Source organism: Colobus angolensis, unplaced genomic scaffold (assembly GCF_000951035.1).
Source record: "Colobus angolensis palliatus isolate OR3802 unplaced genomic scaffold, Cang.pa_1.0 Scaffold207, whole genome shotgun sequence".
NCBI classification, from domain to species: Eukaryota; Metazoa; Chordata; class Mammalia; order Primates; family Cercopithecidae; genus Colobus; species Colobus angolensis.
This window is the reverse complement of record NW_012115233.1, coordinates 6,448,675-6,470,137: the sequence shown is the minus strand read 5'-3', so window position 1 is coordinate 6,470,137 and position 21,463 is coordinate 6,448,675. Positions and strand designations below refer to the sequence as shown.

The 21,463-nt window shown below is 49.0% G+C and overlaps 1 protein-coding gene across 3 annotated transcripts in view; it reads right to left on the bottom strand.

The window, feature by feature from the left end:
* Window positions 1–9,441: 9,441 nt before the first annotated feature.
* The window catches only part of ATP2C2 (ATPase, Ca++ transporting, type 2C, member 2), a 95,163-nt gene continuing 83,141 nt past the window's right edge, over window positions 9,442–21,463 (bottom strand). For 2 of the 3 annotated variants that reach the window (XM_011942202.1, XM_011942203.1), the window contains 10 exons: window positions 19,954–20,124; window positions 18,824–18,921; window positions 18,688–18,738; window positions 17,074–17,240; window positions 15,617–15,685; window positions 15,419–15,535; window positions 14,087–14,234; window positions 12,021–12,119; window positions 11,704–11,845; window positions 9,442–10,267 (listed from right to left, as the gene is read on the bottom strand). In XM_011942202.1, coding sequence (XP_011797592.1) covers window positions 10,149–10,267; window positions 11,704–11,845; window positions 12,021–12,119; window positions 14,087–14,234; window positions 15,419–15,535; window positions 15,617–15,685; window positions 17,074–17,240; window positions 18,688–18,738; window positions 18,824–18,921; window positions 19,954–20,124 — 1,181 coding nt within the window. In that variant the 3' untranslated portion in view covers window positions 9,442–10,148. Of the gene's footprint in view, window positions 10,268–11,703; window positions 11,846–12,020; window positions 12,120–14,086; window positions 14,235–15,216; window positions 15,304–15,418; window positions 15,536–15,616; window positions 15,686–17,073; window positions 17,241–18,687; window positions 18,739–18,823; window positions 18,922–19,953; window positions 20,125–21,463 lie in introns of all 3 variants that reach the window. The other variant, XM_011942201.1, reaches the window with a different exon arrangement.

Here is a 21,463-nt window from a genome sequence, read left to right as displayed (position 1 = left end):
CATTCATGATAAACAGTTTGCTGTTTGATCATAGAGCCTCCAGTGGAATGCTGAGTTGGTTACGTCCCACGGGCCTTCGGCTCCCTGCACCCACTAGCCAACATCTCTTGCTCCCTCCCTCCAACCCATACATCCTTCCCATCCTCTAGTATCTATCGTGCTTTTCTCTACCTCCATGAGAGCCACCTTTTTTTTTTCTTTCTTCTCTTTTTTTTTTAGCTGACACATCAGTGAGAACATGCAGAATCTGTCTTTGTGTCTGGCTTTTTCACTGAACGTAATGACCTCCAGTTCCATCCATGTTGCTGCAAATGACGTGAGTTCACTCTTCATGGCCAAATAGTATTCTCTTGTGTATACATAAACCCCCATTTTCTTTCTTTTTTTTTTGTAAACTATTTTAAGTTCCGGGGTACATGTGCAGGATGTGCAGGTTTGTTACGTGGGTAAACGTGTGCCATGGTGGTTTGCTGAACCTATCAACCCATCACCTAGGTATTAAGCCCAGCATGCATTAGCTATTTTTCCTAACACTCTCCTTCCCCACACCCTGCCACCAACAGGCCCCAGTCTGTGTTTTCCCCCTCCCTGTGTCCATGTGTTCTCATTGTTCAGCTCCCACTTATAAGTAAGAACACGCAGTGTTTGGTTTTCTGTTCCTGTGCCAGTTTGCTGAGGATAATGGCTCCCAGCTCCATCCATGTTCCTGGAAAAGGACATGATCTCATTCTTTTTGATGGCTACATAGTATTCCATGGTATATATGTACCACATTTTTTTTATCCAGTCTATCATTGATGGGCATTTGGGTTGATACCATGTCTTTGCTATTGTGAAGAGTGCTGCAGTGAACATATGTGTGCATGTATCTTTGTAACAGAATGATTTGTATTCCCTTGGGTATGTACCTAGTAATGGGATTGTTGGGTCAAGTGGTATTTCTGATTCTAGATCTCTGAGGAATCGCCACACTGTCTTCCACAATGGTTGAACTAATTTACACTCCCACCAACAGTGGAAAGGCTTCCTGTTTTTCTACAACCTCGTGACCATCTGTTGTTTCTTGACGTTTTAATAATCGCCATGCTGACTGGCAAGAGATGGTATATACCATAGTTTCTTTATCCGTTCATCCATTGGTGGACATTTAGGTTGTGTCTACATCTTTGCTATTGAGAATAGTGCTGCAGTAAATGTGGGCATGCAAGTATCCCTTTGACACACAGACTTCTTTTTCTTTGAGTAAATACTCAGTAGTTGGATTGCTGGATTGGATGATACTTAGTGGTGTTGAGCTCTTTTTTTTTTTTTTTCATATAGCTGTTGGCCATTGCATGTCTTCTTTTGAGAAATGTCTATTCATGTCCTTTGTCTACTTTTTAATGGGATTACTTATTTTTAAATTGTTGGGGTCCTGAAGTGTTTTCCCTGTCTTTTTTTCTAATAGTTTTGTAGTTTTGGGTCTTACATTTAAATCTTTAATCCATCTTCAGCTGGTTTTTGTAGATGGTGAGAGGTAGGCATCCAGTTTCATTCTTCTGTGTATGGATATCCGATTTTCCCAGCACCATTTATTGAAGAGACTGTCCTTACCCCAGTGTATGTTTTTGGCAACTTTGTTGAACATAAATTGGCTGTAGATATGTAGACTTATTTCTGGTTTCTCTATTCTGTTCCATTGGTCCATGTGTCTGTCTTTTTTTTTTTTTTTTTTTAACCAATACCATGCTATTTTGGTTACTATAGCCTTGTAATAGATTTTGAAGTGAGGTGGTGTGATGCCTGCAGCCTTGTTCTTTTTGCTCAGGATTGCTTAGGCTACTGAGGATCTCTTTTGGTTCCATATGACCTTTAGGATTTGTTTTTAATTTTGTGAAAAATGACATATTTTGATAGGGATGGCATTGAGTCTATAGATGGCTTTGGGCAGTTTGGTCATTTGAATGATAGTAGTTCTGATGCACAAGCATGGGATGCTTTCCATTTGTTTGTGTCTTCTTCTTCAGTGTCTTTCATTAGTGCTTTGCAGTTTTCCTTGTATAGATCTTTTACCTCTTGGTTAAATTTATTCTGAAGTTTTTTTTTTAATAGTAATTGTCAATGGGGTGGTTGTCTTGAATTCTTTCTCAGATATTCCATTATTGGTATGTAGAAACACTACTGAGTTTTGTATGTTGATTTTGTATCCTGTGACTTGACTGAATGTGTGAGATCTAATAGTTCTTTGATGGCGTCTTTCTAGAAATAGGATCCATCAGCAAAAAGGGACGATCAGAGTTCCTCTTTGCCAGTTGGGGTGCTTTTTCTTTCTTTCTCTTCCCTGATTGCTCTGGCCAGGACTTCCAACATTATGTTGAATAGGAGTGGTAAAAGTGGGCATCCTTGTCTCTTTGCAGTTCTTAGAGGAAGGCTTTCAGCTTTTCCCCATTCAGGATGATGTTAGCTGTGGGTTTGTCATATATGGTCTTGATTATGTTGAGGTATGTCCCTTCTGTCTAGTTTGTTGACAGTTTTTTTTTCAGGAAGGAATGTCATATTTTATCAAATGCTTTTTCTGCATCAATTTACTAATTGATTATATCTGATCATAAGGTTTTTGTCCTTCATTCTATTAATGTGATGTATCACATTTATTGATTTCTGTATGTTGAACCATCCTTGCATAACTGGGATAAATCTCACTTTATTATGGTGTATTATTTTTGTTTTGTTTTGCTTTTTGAGATGGAATATTGCTCTGTTGCTCAGACTGGAGTGCAGTGGCACGATCTCTGATCACTGCAGCCTCTGCCCGCTATGTTCAAGCGATTCTCAGGCCTCAGCCTCCCAAGTAGTGGGGATTACAGGCACCCACCACCACATCTGGCTAATTTTTGTATTTTTAGTAGAGACAGGGTTTCACCATGTTGGCCAGGCTGGTCTCAAACTCCAGGCTTCAAGTGATCCACCTGCCTCAGCCTCCTAAAGTGCTGGGATTACAGGCGCAAGCCACCACACCCGGCCAACAGTGCTTTTTGTGAACAAAGCAACATTTCTCATGTATGGTCAGTTTTTTACAGTTTATTTGACTTCGTTTGTGGCGTTTTTCTGCCCATAAATTTTATAGTTTCTGTCATATTTGCCAGCGTTTCTGCTTAAGGTTCTTTGGATTTGCAGTTTGTTTAGGCAGTCCATCTCTGAGTATTAAAAACATCATTTTCTTCTATTGTGGTTTCTGTTTTTACCTCTTAAATCTTTATTCAAAAGGCATATATGTATATATATGTGTATGTATATTTTTTAGTGTGTATATATATGTGTGTGTATATATATATATAATTTATTTTTTGAGATGGAGTCTCACTGTGTCACCCAGGCTGGAGTGTAGTGGCACAATCTCAGCTCACTGCAACCTCCCCCTCCCGGATTCAAGCGATTCTCCTGCCTCAGCCTCCCGAGTAGCTGGGATCACAGGTGTGTGCCACCACACCTGGCTAATTTTTGTATTTTTAGTGGAGGTGGGGTTTCACCATGTTGGCCAGGCTGGTCTCGTACTCCTGACCTCAGGTGATCCAACCGCCTTAGCCTCCCAAAGTGCTGGGATTACAGGCATGAGCCACCGTGCCCAGGCTTCAAAAGGCATTTAAACATATACCCCTATCTTAGCTCAAAATAAAGTCCCATTACCTTTTATATTAAGTGATTTGTCTTTTTCCCATTGACTTATAATGATCCTTTCTCATCAACTGAGTTTCTGTATGAATTTAGGTCTCTTTCTCATGTTTTAATTGCTGGAGTTTTATGATAAAAAATATTTAAGAACTGTTTTTCTATTACTACTGTTTTTTGGAATTTTTCTGCAAATGCTTGGCTGCTTATTTTCTCTGACCTTTGATTGCACTGTGACCACTTCTAAAAAATGGGATAGTACTTTCAAAATGGTTCCGCCTATGTTAATGTATATTTAATGCTGACATTTGGCTAATGTTGATTCTTCTATCTAAGAACAGGATCATCAAGCTTCTTAGGTAAATTTTTATTGTCATTTCTGGGCCTGTCAGTGGACATTTCTTCCTAAGTGATGGCTATTTTAACATAGGAAGCTCTTGATTTTTGTAGTTTTTATTCCCAATTACCTCACTGATTTTTTTTTTTTTTTTTTTTTGAGATGGAATCTTGCTTTGTCGCCAGGCTGGAGTGCAGTGGCACGATCTCGGCTCACTGCAATCTCTGCTTCCTGGGTTCAAGCAGTTCTCCTGCCTCAGCCTCCCGAGTGGCTGGGATGACAGGCACGCACCACCATGCCTGGCTGATTTTTTGTATTTTAGTAGAGATGAGGTTTCACCATGTTGGCCAGGATGGTCTCAATCTCCTGACCTTGTGATCTACCCGCCTCGACCTCCCAAAGTGCCGGGATTACAATGTGAGCCACTGTGCACCCCCCGGCCTTTTTTTTTTTTTTTTGAGACAGTGTCTTGCTCTATTACCCAGGCTGGAATGCAGTGACATGACCTCAGCTCACTGCAACCTCCGCCTCCAGAGTGAAGTGATCCTCCCACCTCCCGAGTTGCTGGGACTACAGGTGCACACCACCACTCCCAGCTAAATTGTGTGTTTTTTTAGAGATGGTTTCGCCATGTTGCCCAGGTTGGTCTCAAACTTCTGAGCTCAAGCAATCCACCCACGTCGGCCTCACAAAGTGCTGGGATTGCAGGCATGAGCCACCAAGTCCAGCCTCTTACTGACCTTCTTTATCTAGTAGTTCTCCCCCTTGAGCGTGTATCCGATTTGCCTAGAGAGCTTCTTAAAATGCAAATTGCAGGTCTGCATTCCTGTTTCTGATGATGTAGGTGAGGATGGGATTAACTCTTGACAACCTTATTCATTTCTTCTACCATTGGATTGTTTTAAATCTCCGCTGGAAGTCTTCAAATTACTTTATGTAATATTGGCCCCAAACTATTGAAACTCTTTTGTAGTTATCTGTTTTTTTCCTTTTCTTGTGCTTTCATTCTCCTAGATTAGATTCAGTTACTAATTTTGCTTTTATATTATTTCTTCCTGCTTTTCTTCTGTATATATTTTTTTCAGTTTTTTGAGTTTACTAAATAAAAAAGGATGGAAGTAAATGAATACGTAAAGCTATTACTTTTTTCTTGGGCCCTGAGTTATTTTGCAGTATTGTATAGATACTGATAGGTGTGTGTTGATCATAAGCTTCTAGATTTTCTGTGGCCTTCATTTTGATTTCCTCTTGTACCCAAGAGTTTTAAAATTTTGGTATGCCAGAGAATTTCCTGTAGTCCTGTGACTTGTCTTTAATTACATAGCGTAGAGATTAGAGATGTCTTCTGTATTATTTTTTTGAGACAGAGCCTCACTTTGTTGCCCAGGCTGGAGTGCAGTGGTGCGATCTCAGCTCACTACTACCTCTGTCCTCCCAGATTCAAGTGATTCTCCTGCCTCAGCCTCCTAAGTATCTGGGATTACAGGTGCCTGCCACCATGCCCAGCTAATGTTTGTATTTTTAGTAGAGATGGGGTTTCGCTATGTTGGCCAGGCTGGTCTCGAACTCCTTACCTCAAGCGATCCAACTGCCTTGGCCTCCCAAAGTTCTGGGATTACAGGTCTGAGCCACTGTGCCTAGCCAAGAAGTCATCTATATTAGATTTACTCTTTGAAATCACTCTGAGGTTTTGTGTCCTTTCATGTGGTAAGTTAATCTTTTAATGAATTTTCTGTATCATTTTCCTGAATTTCCCATACTGTTTCCTCTTTAACTTTGAATGTTGTGTTGGTATACTCTGGCCTATGGATTTGTCAGTGGTGATTATATCTTGTTAAATTTCCTTCTTGGTCTCTGCTTTTGGCCTTTCTTTTAATCTTGTCTGATTAGACTGTGTCACTTCTGTCGTGTGTGTTATTTGCCTTTACCTAGTGTATTTTTGCTCTATGTGAGTATGTCTTATCTTCTTATACACTTTATTTTGAAATAATTTTAGATTCGTATAGAACTTGCAAAAATTGTACAGGAGTGGATAAAGAAACTGTAGTACTTCCATGCAGTGGAATACTAGTCAGCCATGTAAAAACACACAGAACAACTTGAAGAGACCTACAGGTATTACACTTAGTGACAAAAGTCAGTCTTAAAAGGTTTTATACCATGATTCCATTTATGTAACATTATTGAAGGAACAACATTTTAGTGATGAAGAAGGGATTAGAGGTTGCTGGGATTAGGAGGGTGTTACTATATAAGAAGGTAGTAACAGGGAGTTTTTCAGGGATGATGGAACAGTTTTGCCTTCTCAGTGTAGCAGTGGTTACATGAATTGATGTGTCATACAGTTGCTTAGAACTTGTAGGGGGGCAGGAAACCACCCTCAGACCCAGTGATTTGCTAGAAAGCCTCACAGGACTCAGAAACTGTTGAGCTCAGAGGGAGAGGGTGACCAGTCCCTGCAGTTGCAGCCCTGGGGCTGTTCTAATCTGTATCTTTTCCTGGTAATAGACATGGCTGTGAGCAAGAGAGGTGTCAGTGAGCTCTGTGGGCCTCATCAATGAATTATCCCACCTGAAGATGGTTGTGGGAAACTCCTGAACCTGCAGTCAGTATCAGAAGACCTGGGCAGACTTGGCCAGCCATTTGGAGCACTGTGCCCTTAAACTCAGGTTTGCCTAATATCAGGTACTATGTAAGAACCAGTGAAATTCAAATAGGTCTGCTGATAACAATATTGTACCAAGCTTGTTAGAACAAGTTTATCTGTGTTTAAAAAAAAAAAAAAAATCCTGGGATTTTAATAGTAATTGTGTTAAACCTAATAAAACCATCTGGGGAGAATTGATACTTTTTTTTTTGAGACAGGCAAAGAGTATTCAATTTTTAATTTCCGTTTCCAGTTGTTAATTGCTAATGTATAGAAATACATTTTTGTGTGTTAACCTTGTATCTTGTGGCTTTACTAAACTCGTTAATTCTAGGAGGGTTTTTCTTTTTTAAAAAGATTTGTTGGAATTTTCTGTGTAGACAATTATGTTATCTGTGATTTTCTCCTTTTCAGGCTTTTTTCTAATGCCTTTTAACTTTTCTTGCCATATTACACTGGCTAGGACTTCTGATACTATGCTGAATAGGAGTGGTGAGGCTGGTCACCCTTGGACCTTATCCTGTGGGGAAAGAATTGAGTTTTTCATCATTAAGTATGATGTGAGCTATAGGTTTTTTGTAGATGTTCTTTATCAGGTTGAAGAAGTTTTTCAGTTGCTAGTTTGAGAGGTTTTATTACAAATGGAGATTGAATTTTATCAAATGCCTTTTCTGCATTAATTGATATAAGCATGTGTTTTTCCTTCTTCAGACTATTATTGTAGTGAGTTATACTGGTTTTTGAATATTGAACTTTTGAATGTTTGAATTCCATTCCTCAATTAACCCCACCTCGTCATGGTGTCTTACATTCTTCGTACCTGGCTAGATCTGATTTACTAACATTTTGTTGAGGATTTTCGTGCATCTATTCATAAGGGATGTCAGTCTCTAGCATTTTTCTCTAGTTTTGGTATCAGAGTGATTGTTGGCCTCATAAGATGAGAAGTGCTCGGTCCCCTTTTAGTTTTGGAATACAGTGTAGAGAATTGACATTTCTTTACAAGTTTAGTAAAATTCACCAGTGAAATCGCCTGGCTTCAGAAACTGCCTTTTTTGGAAGGGTTTCAACTTTAGCTTGTCTATTTCATCTTCAGTGAGTTTTAGTAGTTTTTGGTTTTCAAGGAATTGGTTTATTTCATCCAATTTGTTGAATTTAGTACATAAAGATGTACATAGTATTATTTCTTATTATTGTTGGAATATCTTGAAGGGTTTGTGATATACTTTTTCACTCCTGACATTGGTAATTTATCTTCCCTTTTTTGATAAGCTTCTTGCAAGACTGACAGTTTTATTGATCTTTTCAAAGAAGTAGGTTTTGATTGATTTTCCTCTATTTTTGCTTTTGCGTTTGATTTCTGCTCTTTATTTTGGTGACTGTTTCTGTGCTACTCGTGGATGGGTGTTCTACAACTGTAAATCAAGCTGAGTTGCTTAGTGGTGGTGTTCAAGTCTACTGTGTCCTTAATGAAAAGGTCTTAGTTTTAATGTAGTCTAATTTATATTTTATTGTTAGCATTTTGTGTCTTATTACAGTTTTATCCCTAAAGTTTTATATGGTATAAGCAAGAGTTAAGAGTAATTTTTGTTGTTATTGAGAATATCAATCGAACCTGGTTTTTTGATTACTTATTTTTAAATGGGAAGTAAGTTTCTTGGGCCAGCAACGTGCCAAAGGATCCTGAAAAGTAGAGCAGGAAGTATCCCTGACTCAGGGGGAAGCACCCCTTAGCAGACTGTGTAAGTGGCACAATTCAGCCTTGACCTCTTAGTGGTTCCATGGGTTGGCAGCTTCTGGGAAGACAGCCCCACTGCTCAAAAGGTTTCTTCTCCAGCCAGCCCTATGTCTGCGTCTCACTAGGAATGGCCGTCTCTGCATCTCCTCCTCTGGCCCTGGTGTCACACGTTGGGTCGGAGAAGGGCTTCTTCCCAGGCTTTGAATCCTACCGTGGAGGACTTTGGACTCTGCCTGGAACCCAGGCAGGGGTCCACTCTGACCTTATCGTGGTCCGACCCAGCTGTTACCACCCTTGGTAGCCCTCCGTAGCGACTGTGGCTGGGTGCATTGGTTACTTTTATCTGACAACTTGGCCAGGCCAAGTTGATTTTCGTCAAACACTGGTCTAGATGGCACTGTGTGACTAACATGTAAGTCCACAGATTTGAAGTGAAACAGATTATCCTTCATAATGTGAGTGGGCCTCGTCCAATCAGTTGAGGACTACAAGAGGAAAAGGCTGAACTCCCTTGAGGAGGAGGAAATTCTGCCTCCAGCCTGCATCCCCAGCTCTTCCCTAGGTCTCCAGGATGCTGGCCTGCCCTCAAGATGTAGACTTGCCAGCCCCACAAATCCTATGAACCAGTTCCTTAAAACAAATCTCTGCATCTCTCTCCATCCTGTTGGTTCTGTTTCTCTAGTGCGGCCTGACTAGTCACTGGGGGGTTCTATCTCTGGCTTAATTTCCTGAGAGATGGGGACAGAGTTCCCGTTCTGGTCCTCTTTAGATGGCTTCAGGCAGAAGAACAGCATGGTGACCTCTCTCCTCTGCCATGTGGAAGAGCCAGATCCATTTTTGGAAGTCTGTGGGGCAGTGGGAAATCAAGCTCATCTGCAGGCAGCAGGGGACACTGCTGTTCCTGATTCCGGAGAGAAGAGCCACTTTTTGTGAGAGAATCTTGCTTTGTTGCCCATGCTGCAGTGCAGTGGTACAATCTCTGCCTCTAGGACTCGAGCCATGCTTGTGCCTCAGCCTCCTGAGTAGCTGGGATTAACAGGTGCGCATCATCAGGCCTGGCTACTTTTTAAAAAACTTTTAGTAGAGACAGGGTTTTGCTGTGTTGGCCAGGCTGGCCTCAAGTGATCCGCCTGCCTTGGCCTTGCAAAGTGCTGGGATTACAGGTGTGAGCCACCATGCCCAGCCCTACTCTGTATCTCCAAAAGCCTTCCCATAGGCCATTCGTAATGGATTGCTGCTCACCCCACGTGGCCATTAACACACAGCTGTGGGTTTCCAACCTGCCCCTTGTATGAAAAACCCTAGGTAAACGCGTCAAAAGAATAATAGCCCCTGGCATAGCACTTTATTTAAAAAGCCCTCATTTTATGATGAGGAGGTGGGGCCTCTAGGAAGACAGTGGGCAGAGTGTGACCATCCTACCCACTGCCTCACAAGGCCCCATGTATCTGGCACGAGTGGCCTGCCTCACTGCAAGCTGTGGCACAGATACCTATATAGACGTGGTTAATAAAAATCATTGTGATTTAATAAATAGTGTGATGTTTCTGGACAGGCCCCTCCCTGTCTGTCCCGGAGCCAGTGGGCATGCTGGATGGATGTGGACCTGGGTCCCTGGAGCCCACGAGATGCCTGCAGCGTTCCCAGGAGGAAAAACAGTCACTGACAGAAGGCTGCGGCGTCCGTCCTAAAAGTCTCCCCTGAAGAGGAGACACCGCAGGGGCCACAGGCACATCCAGATCGAGATGATTAGGGAAAGTGTCGCAGAGTGAGGGCCGCTACACAGCTTCATGGTGCGTCCGGGCTCTCTGGGTGCTGCAACAGTGTTTTTCGTATAGTTTGAGGAGCTCTGACAACATGAAGACAGATGAGGCCAGTCCAGTTAGAAACAGCAAATCTGCCAAAGGGGAAAACAGAAAAGGGTCAGAGAGCGCACAACGCAGCTCTGCCGCCCCGGCAGGAAGCTCCTTCCCTGAACGTCCTCCTGATGAAGTGAGAGGTACAGAGGACCCGCCCTTTTCATTACCCCCAAGGCAGGGAGAGCTTCCCAACCCTGGATCCAAAATGCTACAGTTCCAGAAGGCCCTGCCCATCTTTCAAGGCAAGCTGCAGGCAGCTCCAGAGCACAGGGTGGGTCCGGCAGGCAGCTGGGGGTAGGTTATGGACTTGGGCTGGAAGGCGAATGAGTTTCCTTTCCCGACAGCACCTGTTCCAGCACGCTGGTGCTTGCAAATGTCCTGAGTGACCAGTCTGGGCTCCCTGACACATTCCCTGGGATGAATTCCTAGCGTCTTCCTCTGCTCCTTTCATATGCTGCAGTGAGGAATGATCCCTGGCTCCCTGTTGCGATGATTCCCAACACACGGGCTGCCAAGCACAACCCCTTCAGCCGTGGGAAGACGGCCTCCTTCCCAGCAGCTGGAAACCTCCAGTGAGCACATTGTTTTGGGGGTTCCTGTTGTCTGTTCCTACAGGGCATCGCGGGTGACCCACACTGCTTTTTGGAGGACAGGGCAGAGCTGACCATCCCAGTCTTGCCTGGAACTCAGGACTGTTGTCACTGCAGCCTCAGGCCTGATGGATATCCCATGCCCCTCCAGATCTGAGCCACGACCCACTCTGAGCCCTGCCAGCGAGGGTGGGCCCACGAAGGCTGCCTCACCAGCCTCGCTCGTCCTCGACTCCGTGGTGGGGGTGACTGTCAGCACCTTGGGGAGAAGGGTGGGGTCGATGATTTGCCCCTGGCTCACCTCTTTGCCCCAACCCTGCCCCACACCTGCCATCACTGCAGCTTCAGAGAAGGGTGACACGTTCACTTGGCTGAGGATGTCGAGGAGTTCCCTGGGCTCCACACCATGGCGTGTGCCCTTGGAAAGCCATGGTGACTGAATCATGTCCCTTTCAGCCAAAACCAGAAGACAGATCAGCTCCCTGTCTTCAGGTGACCAGATCTCTAAGTCGCACTACTGGCCCCAGGGTCAAGTCCAGGCTCCCCAGTCCCAGGCTGAGTCCAGGCCTTGCACAGCTCCCTCCACGTGCTCTGAGCCTCTAGCCCGACACCTGTGATGCTGATGCCCCTTGGACCCCAGTCCCTATTCCTGAGCAAGGGGCCTCTTCCTGGAGGTTTCTGTGTGTCCTCTGTGCCCCCCTCACATCACCCACATTAGAGTCCCTTCCTGTGAGGGCAGAAGGCCCTGGAGAGAGAGCCGGCCCCTGGTGAGTTCCGCTTTCCCACGCTGGCCCCTCCTGGGCTGCAGCTCCCCGCCCGGCAGCTGCCGTGCCCCCCACGGCCCTGGTCAGAGGTCACCTATTGGGCCTGTCCCCACCACTCACCGAGCACTCCCAGATTCTCCGTCTGGAAGACCGTCTGCAGCGGGGGTATGTAAATGACCGCCAGCTGCCCCAGGATGGACCCGAGGATGGAGTAGAGGAACATGCGGTTCCTGAGAAAGCCGATCTCAAATATCAGCTTGGTCTGCGGGGAAAAAGTCACAGGGGGGATTGTGTGCTGTCCACGGCCCAGGTACAGGCAGGAGAGCTGTGGCTGCCCACGCTGAGCCAGAGCCGCTCAATGCTGTGGGCAGGGCTGGGGCACTGCTGTCGAGAACACGCCGCAGCTCTGCAGCAAGGAGGGTCGGCCCTGGTCTCACCTGAGAGCGGCAGGTCAAGGCGTTGAAGAGATCAAAAAACACAAAACAAGTGAAGGTCATCGTCGTGGTGCGGGGAGTGCTCGCTCTGTCTTCAGGCATCTGGAAGGCAAGCGCACGGGCGGGAGGTTAGGCGGGACGAGCCATCATTCATCCTGAACCAAAGGGCACAGGCCTGCCTCACGGCTCCTGGGGCATGGCAGGCGGCCACTTATAAGCTCAGTAATAGGAATGGGGCACACAGCTTCCTCCAGGTGTGAGGTCCGTGGGTGCCACACCAAGGTCTCCCCAGCACATGCTGGTTTGCTGCCACCACGAGGATGGGGACGGGGCACCCACAGACAGAAGAAACACCACCTCCTCCAGGAAGTAACTGTCTCCCAGGCACGAGGATGGGGCGGGGCACCCACAGACAGAAGAAACACCTCCTCCTCCAGGAAGTAACTGTCTCCCAGGGAGGTGACGCCTCTCCAGTTAAACCCACAGAGTGAATGTCACTGCCTACAAGGCAGGCTGAAGGAGGGCTGATGCCCAAGGCGATGAGAGCCTGTGAGGTGACCGAGTGCAGCTCTATGAGAGAAACCCTGGAGTCCTGCCCAGCTCTGAGCCCTGCAGGGTCTCAGGGGTGGGCGACCTTGCAGGGTATGGCCAGAGCTGAGGTGAGACCAGCCCACGGTCAGAAGCTCCTGGGCAGTTTTTTTTTTTTTTTTTTGAGACAGAATCTTACTCTGTCACCCAGGCTGGAGTGCAGTGGTGCGAACTCAGCTCACTGCAACCTTCTGCCTCCCAGGTTCAAGGAATTCTCCCACCTCAACCTCCTGAGTAGGTGGGACTACAGGCACCCAACCAGGCCTGGCTAATTTTTGTATTTTCAGTAGTGATGGAGTTTCACCATGGTGGCCAGGCTGGTCTTGGACTCCTGACCTCAGGTGATCCACCCGCCTTGGCCACCCAAAGTACTGAGATTATAGGTGTGAGCTACCATGTCTGGGTAATGTTTGTGTTTTCAGTAGAGACAGGGTTTTGCCATGTTAGTGAGACTGGTCTTGAACTCCTGACCTCAGGTGATCCAGCTGCCTCAGCCTCCCAAAGTGCTGGGATTATAGGTGTGAGCCACCACGCTCAGCCAGCAGTTCTCACCTCAACTTAACACCACCTGAGGAGAGGCTCCTCTGCCGGGCCGGGGCAGCAGGCCATGGATACCCTCCTGTACTCGGTGGCCACACCACAGGGCTAAGCCATGAGCTTGCAGCTGAGTCTCCTGGAGCACGTGTGTTGAAGTGGAGACAGAGGCAGGGCCTGGCAGCTCAATTCTTAGGGGCGCAAGGGTGCTGACGCCACTACTGGGACCCCGCTCTGAGGACCACCAGGTTGGCCCATCTTTTCACCCCAAGCTGGACAAGCTCAGGGCCTTCACGGCCTTCCCAGGCCAGTAAGAAGGCAGGGGAAACAGAGCTGTTCTGCTTGGGACAGACGGAGAGCAGGAGAAAAAAATGGATTCAGGGTAGCTGGCTAGGGTCCCTCCCCCTTCCTGCACATGTGCGACCTGCAGTGTGGTCACAGGGGCCACCTGCCTCTTTGCCCACCTAGGTCATTGCCCATCCTGGCCCAGAGCTCCCTGAACCTGCAGACCTTGAAAAGTTGACCCAAGCCCAGATATGAAGCAAACAGTCACCTCTAGAGCAAAACACAGGAGGATCTTTAGCAGGTTTCAAATTGTTTGCTGGTGACAAGGGAACAGGGGGCATCCTGTCCCATGTAGAAAGAAACCTGATGTACGGGGCCTCATGTACGTTTCAACTACCGTCTCGGCAAAGTCATCCCCACCCTGCCGGCCTCTGCAGTTCCCAGGCACACACCTGGCGACCTCCCTTCCTTCAGGGGTCACCCAGTCCCTTTGCCTCATGCTCCCCGTCCCTCTAATGGCACCACATTGTCCTGTGTGTGTACATGTTTGCCTCTCCCAGATGTGAGCTGGGGCAGGAGGGCAGGGACTGCAGTCCCCAGCATCTGCATGGCCCCAGGACTTGGAGAACTCTTAAGAACAAGAGGGGGCGTCCCTCGCTCACCTCCTTCCAGAAGATAAAGAGGGTCCCGCTGATGATGACAACTGCAGACATGAGGACCTTCAGGATGAGGGCTCTGCTGAGGATGGTGTCCCCCACACTCCGCGGTGGCTGCCTGAGGGTGTCTTTGTCAACGGGCTCTACCCCCAAGCTGCTCCAAACAAGACACAGACACTTTGAAATGAACCAGGAATGAAATAAAGGACACAGCTGTGCATAAGCCTCCCAGGCCAAGTAGGCACAGCGGGCAGGGCCAGGCATTTGCTGAACGCCCCCAGGCATCACACCTGCCCTCGTCGGTGCCTTCCAGAAGCCCCGGAGCCTGAGTCCAGGGGCAGCTGTGCCCCTCCATCTGTCCCGCAGGCTGAAGACCACCCACTGAGGCCAACCACACACAGTTCCATACACCCAGGCAATCTCCATCACCATGAGGCGACCCCCCACGTTGAGCCTGGAGAAACAGGCTCCAGGCGCTGCCCTCCGCAGGGCCCCTCATCAGCTGAGGCCTGCCTCCAGCCAATTCCACACAGCAGGGTTGAGGCTAGACCAGCAGCAGGTGGCATAGTGGGAGAAGCTCAGACCAGCTTCGTGCTCCCAGGGAGAGCTGGCAGGAGAGGTAACCCTCACACTTGGCTTTGGGGACACAAATGAGGACTCTCTTTCCCTTGGCAGCTGTCACTGGTAATAACAGCAACACTGAGCTCCAGCGGAAGCAACGTCAGCTCTGCGCTCACACGGTTACACACGCGTGGCCACATGGGTCCCCTGACTCCAAAGTACATTCCTTCCCCCATACCACTTGGCTGGCCGGTTGAAGGGGATATTAAGGAGCGGGTGGACTCCTGAGCACCTACTGGGTAGCAAGGTGCTTTAGACAGCAGGGATAAAACACAAACTCCACCTCCATGAAGCTGATGTGCTAAAGGGGAGACAGATCACGATCAGACCCATAAGGAAAAGTGTGTCTGTATCTTCCTCTCTAGGGAAAAATACAGCAGGGTGAGGGTATTGAGTGGGAGTGCAATCAGGGAAGACTTCCTGCAGGCAGTGACTGGAATGAAGAATGAGAACGAGCAAAGCAGGTTGCCCAGGGAGAGCATCCAGGCAGAGGGAGTGGGAAATTCCATCCTCGCCCAGATCTGCCGGCCCAGGTACTTTCTCCTCTGCCTTCTACTCCCAGTCTCACTCCAGTGCAACACACTTCAGTTTGCTGAGAACTCCTGCTGGAAAGCGGCAGTGTGTGTTCCTCCCTGTAGCCTCAGGGCACAGCCGGCAGCCCCAGGCAGCCCCACAGCGGGGTAAGGAGACACAGGACTCCCAGCTGGCCCGCCTTACCTCTGCGCCGGCGGCCCATCCATGATGATGTTGATCCACAGGATCTGCATGGCGTTGAGGGGGCTGGGCAGGTGGAACACGGTGGACAGAGTGATAAGACTGAGGGCGGAGATGCTCCTGCAGGCCACACGCAGCCAGTCAGCGGCCGCCCGCCAGGCGTGGCCCTTAATGACACTCGGAATGCTGGCCTCTACTTACGTGCTCAGCTGGAATCGGACAAAGTTTTTGATGTTGTAAAAAATCCCCTTGCCTTCCTCCACCGCATTCCTGCAAGGGAAGAGAGCCATGTACTCACAGAGAGGGCCTGCGGGAGGGCTCAGCCAGTGCGCTGGTTGCTGCAAGGGGCAGTGGGGACTTGCCCAGATGGTTGCTGTACTTGGACCTCTGCTGGTTCCCCTTGCTGGCATTCTTGGGGACACATTTGTAGGAGATGGTAGTGTTCTAACAGGTGCCCCTTGGTCACTGGGAACTGATCCTCGCACCATGTTCGCCTTTCTGTGCCAAGGGTACACTTGATACCTCCAATTAGACCATCAATTACTGTTCTGCCGAGCCCAGGGATCCCATCCCTGCCCAGACTCCCGAAGTGCTCCGTGCATCTCAGCGATTTACCAAAGAGAAGAGAGAGACGCAGCAAAACCAGTTAGGCCTAAAAATGAGCTCCGGGGGACGGTAAGGAGGGAGGGAGGGGGAGGCTGAAGGACATCGCCTACTTCTGTCTTTAGAAGGCTCTTCGCGGAAGCCCTTTTACACCTTGACCTGGGGTCACCGCAAGTAGAAAAATCATCTATGCACCGTGCCCCGTCCCCCCCAGATTTTACTAAAAAATTTTGCAAAAGAACTATAGAGCCGATAGGATGACTTTTTTTTTTCTTTCTTTTTTTACTAAGTGTGTTAAGGCTTCCTATGGCGAATCAGTTGTGCAGACAGTTTTGTAAAGTGCACGATCACACCTGGCCTCAATATTTGTTCATTTGGATTTTTTGATATCAGGTTTAAAAAAGTTTTCCCTCACCCCCAACTACTACGATTTGCTTATGAGGACAGTCTTAGAACTAATTAAAATCAGATCCAGAGGGAAGGTAAATGTAGTAAGAAAAAAATACAGCAAAGTGAAATGGAACGAATAGTTTTGTGTAAACTCAGAACCTAAAGAGCACCTCGGTGGGGAGTGGTGGGGGTGTTTCTACCCAGGTCTCTTTTCAACACACGAGATGTATCTATCGACACGTGAGCCTCACACTGAAGATGCTCATTGTAATCCTTTCTCACCCGACACTCAACTGCGAGCATGTATTTGGCCACAGGTTTTCCTCACAGGTTCAGCTGCTGCCCACCAGCCTGAGCCCGGCGGGCATTCCCAGAAACACATGAAATGCACCCAAGGCAGTAAGTCCCATCCCTGCTTCATGTCCGTGACATTCCCCTGGGTGCAGCATGCGACCAGCCCCAGGGGCCGTGGACCCCATGACCGTGCTATGTGAGGCTCTTGGTGTTTGGGGTTGGGGGCACCTGCCACACTGACGAGCCCCGAGATTCAGCTCTCCCCGGGGACTCTGCGAGACCCCCTCTGTCTCCACAGTAGCAGGTCCCAGGGAGCAGCTGGTGGCCCCAGGCATTTTTGCAACTAAAAATCTACCAGAAGGGCGGCTTACATGATGGCTGAGAAGTCATCGTCCACCAGGATCATGTTGGCGGCCTCTTTACTGACGTCCGTCCCTGTCTGCCCCATGGCGATCCCGATGTCTGCAGACTTCAGGGCCACCGCATCGTTCACCCCATCCCCAGTCATGGCCACGATTGCCCCTGACTCCTGCAGAGCCTTTGGAAAGAGCAGGCAATGAAGGCTGCAGCCCGAGGACCAGCTCGCAATGCCTGGCCACGCACACCCTGTGGCCAGCCAGAGAGACCTCTGTCTGGAGGGCACGTGGACTTTGAATCCCAGCTTCATCCACATTAGCTGTGGGATTGGGTGAGCCCTTGACCCTCTTGACCTCAGTTTCCCCATCTGCAAAGTGGAAGCAACAGTTCCTTCTTCCCAGGGCTGTAGTGAGGCCCAAACTGAGATGGCAGATGTGACGGTGCCCAGCACGGTCAGGAAAAGCCCATAAAGGTTATCTATCCCCAGTAGTAAATAGTAATCAACAGTGTGGCCCTGGAAACCATGAGGTACCTGGTAAGTATGACTACCTTCTTTGAGTAACTCGCATAGGGATTTACTCTGTAGAGCTAAAAGTAACATGAAAGAAGAAAACCCGTCTACTAAAAGAGCTCAAGGGCCAACTTTCAGAGCACAGGCGAGAAAACCAAGCACATTTTCTACCTTTTTTTCATACGCAGGGTCAGAAAAATCACATCAGCTCTTTATTGGGCACCTGCTGTGTGCCAAGAGCTTCATGGGCCTGGCTTTGTTTAATCCTCTACCAACCCTGTGAATTAGCTGACGGCATTAATAGTTCCCCCATTTTACAGATGAGGAAACAGAGGCACAGAGTTGAATGACAGGAATAATGCCAAAAAGCACCCAGCACTTTGGGAGGCCAAAGTAGGTGGATCACCTGAGGTCAGGAGTTCGAGACCAGCCTGGCCAACATGGCGAAACCCGGTCTCTACTAAAAATACAAAAATTAGCCGGATGTGGTGGTGCAGGCCGTAATCCCAGCTACACGGGAGACTGAGACAGGAGAATCGCTTGACCCTGGGAGGCAGAGGTTGAAGCAAGCCGAGATTGTGCCACTGCACTCCAGTCTAGGTGACAGAGCGAGACTCCGTACCTCCAACCCACCCCACACCGACCCCTAAAATGAAAAAGACAGCTTCTGTTGTAGTTTTTCCCTTTGCATTATGCAATTACAGTTCCCAGTTGTCAGTGTATGTGGCAAGGGTCCCCTAGTTCTCCCCTCCTCCTTAAAAGGCTCCCCAAGTTTAGTGAGGTTCGTGTCCACCCAGCTAGAAATGACACTTCCCAGCATCTCCTGCAGCTAAACCTGGGCCCATGACTGCGTTCTCGCCAAGGGGCTGTGAGTGCAAGTGACACTGGCAACTTCAGAGCCTCGTCCTCTGCAAGGGAGCTGCCCGCATGCCCCTGCTCATCCTCTTCCCCTCCCCCTGGCTATGAAAAGGTAACCCCTGGGGAACTGCCCCGGACCTAGAGAAGGAAGCCACACCGGGCCCTGCACTGTCACCCGACAGACACATGAGCTCCTTGAGCCACAGTGTCTCTGGCCCGGCCCCAGCAGCACAACCTGTGCCCGCCTCACCCAGCGAACCTTGATGATTTTGAGCTTGTGCTTTGGGCTGGTCCTGAAGAACACGGACACCTGGACAGAGAGACATGGAAGGTGAAGAATCAGATTTCAGAGCCGTGACCCAGCCCCGCCGCCAGCCTTGCCTCCGGGGACCCACCTTCCCCACGCGGTCGGCCAGCTCGCCCTTCTCCACGCTATCCACCTCCTCCCCAGACATGGCTTTCAGCTTCCCGTTGCACAGGCCGATGTTTCTTCCTTCAGGAGAACCTGTTGTGAAGGTCTGCTCCGAGGCCCCCGTCCCCACCCCTCACTCCCGGCCCTACCTTGGCCACGGGGAATACCAAGAATAAAACCATGCTGGAGACCCCTTTACTGAGGACCTACTATGCTGCGTGGCCTTAGTTCTATCCACAGGATTAACTTACACCAAATGCCTTATTATCCCCACTTTAAAGGTGAGGAAACACAAGTGACTTTGCTGAGGACACACAGCTGGTAAGGAGTAACACTGGAACCCGACACGGCTCTGATTCCAAAGCCCATGAACCTTTTTACAGCACCAGGCTGTGACAACCCATATAATAGTAACTAGAGGGGCTGGGCACAGTGGCTCACGCCTGTAATCCCAGCACTTTCGGAGGCCAAGGCAGGTGGATTCCCTGAGGTCAGGAGTTCAAGACCAGCCTGGGCAAACACCATCGCTACTAAAATACAAAAAATTAGCTGGGCATGGTGGCAGGCGCCTGTAATTCCAGCTACTCAGGAGGCTGAGGCAGGAGAATTGCTTGAACCCAGGAGGCAAAGGCTGCAGTGAGCTGAGATTGTGCCACTGCACTCCAGCCTGAGCAAGAGAACAGGATTCTATCTCAAAAAAAAAAAAAAAGTAACTAGAGGAGGAGGGCTGCTAGCCCTGTACTGATGAAGACTGAGGGTCAGAGTGGTTCAATGATTTGCCAGGGGTACACAGCTAGAGGCAGAAGGCAGACTGAAACTGTGCATGGCCATCATGCTGCCTGTGAAGACAGTGGAGGAAAAGCCCCTGACACACAGTAGGTCCTCAGTATCCATGAGGACTTTTCCCCTTTTGCAGAACCTGCCAACATTTCAGACACAGGAAACACCTCAGAAATTGGAATGCTGGCCCACGAATCCTCAGCCTCTTTTCTAAGCCCACAGGGCTAGGTGTGAGCACTCCTGACCGTTTGCTGAGGCTTCCCTTTGGTTGCAGCCCCGCATTGTAAAGGATGGACGGTCCTTTCGTCCTCACCCCGACTCTGTCCCGGTTACCTATGGCCAAGGCCGTCTCCAGAGCATCTCCTGTTATCATCTTCACGGACACGCCAGACTCGGAGAGAACCTGAACTGCTTCCTTCACGCCAACTCTTGGGGGGTCAATGATGCCCACGAGACCCAGAAATGTCAGCCGCCCCAGCTCGGGCCCAGAAGCCAGAGCCAGAACTGAGGAAAGAGGGGAAGGAAGGAGGGATCACCGGGGGCTCAGGGGCCATCTGTTTTTGTTGTTTCTGTTTGTTTTGTTTTGTTTAGAGAGAATTTTGTTCTTGTTGCCCAGGCTGGAGTGCAGTGGTGTAATCTCGGTTCACTGCAACCTCTGCCTCCTGGGTTAAGACAATTCTCCTGCCTCAGCCTCCTGAGTAGCTGGGATTATAGGCATGCGCCGCCAGGCCCGGCTGATTTTTGTATTTTTAGTAGAGACAGGGTTTCACCATGTTGGCCAGGCTGGTCTCAAACTCCTGACCTCAGGTGATCCGTCCACCTCAGCCTCCCAAAGTGCTGGGATGACAGGTGTGAGGCAACGTGCCCAACCCTTTGTTAGTCCCCAGCCAGCCCCCACCATGGCCCAGATCCTCCTTGGTCTGCGGAGGGCTCAGGCATCAAGTCCCTAGACTGAAAGGGAGGACAGAGATGCCTGCAGCGGCTCTCAGGCCTGCGCGGATGCACACCAGACAGAGAGGGGAGCCAGAAACAGCCGCACAGCAGAAAACACCACTGCTGTCCGCTTGATAGGGTTTGACCGTGTCCCCACCCGAATCTCATCTTGCATTGCAGCTCCCATAATTGCCACGGGTTGTGGGAGGGACCGAGAGAGAGAGAACTGAATCACGGGGGTGGTTCCCCACACTGTTCTGTGGCAGTGAATTCGTCCCATGAGATCTGATGGTTTTATGAGAGGTTTCCCCTTCGGCTCGGCGCTCATTCTCTCTTGGCGGCTGCCATGTAAGGCGTGCCTTTCACCTTCGCCGTGATTGCGAGGCCTCCCCAGCCACGTGGAACTGTGAGTCCATTCAACCTCCTTTTCTTTATAAATTACCCAGTCTCAGGTCTGTCTTTACCAGCAGCATGAAAACAGACGAATACACCACTCATGGTATAAGACCCACCCCACTTCCCAACAAAAGTGGCCACAGAAACCTGTTTGAGCTGGCCCAGAATGGGACATGTGAGGTGCAGTAGCATAGGACATTTCTGATAGTTCTTGCCCGCACGTGCCCTGTGCTAACTCATTTTGTCATCGCCAGCAGACGTGGGGGAGCTGTACAGAGGTTAAGAAACATGGACAGGGGAGCGCCCCAGCTGAGGGGACTCTTGCTGTGAGCTTGCCCTGGGCCTTGACTCTCTTCTGGTGGCACAGAAGCCAGGCCCAGCTCCTGCCAACCGGGTGATCTGAGAGGGGGTGGTGGACTTTTCACCTCACTGACACCAAAGACAGGGCTGGCATCCCTCCTGCACCAGTGACACTGCTGCTCTTCCTCCCCTTTTCCAATGGCCCCCCCCCCGT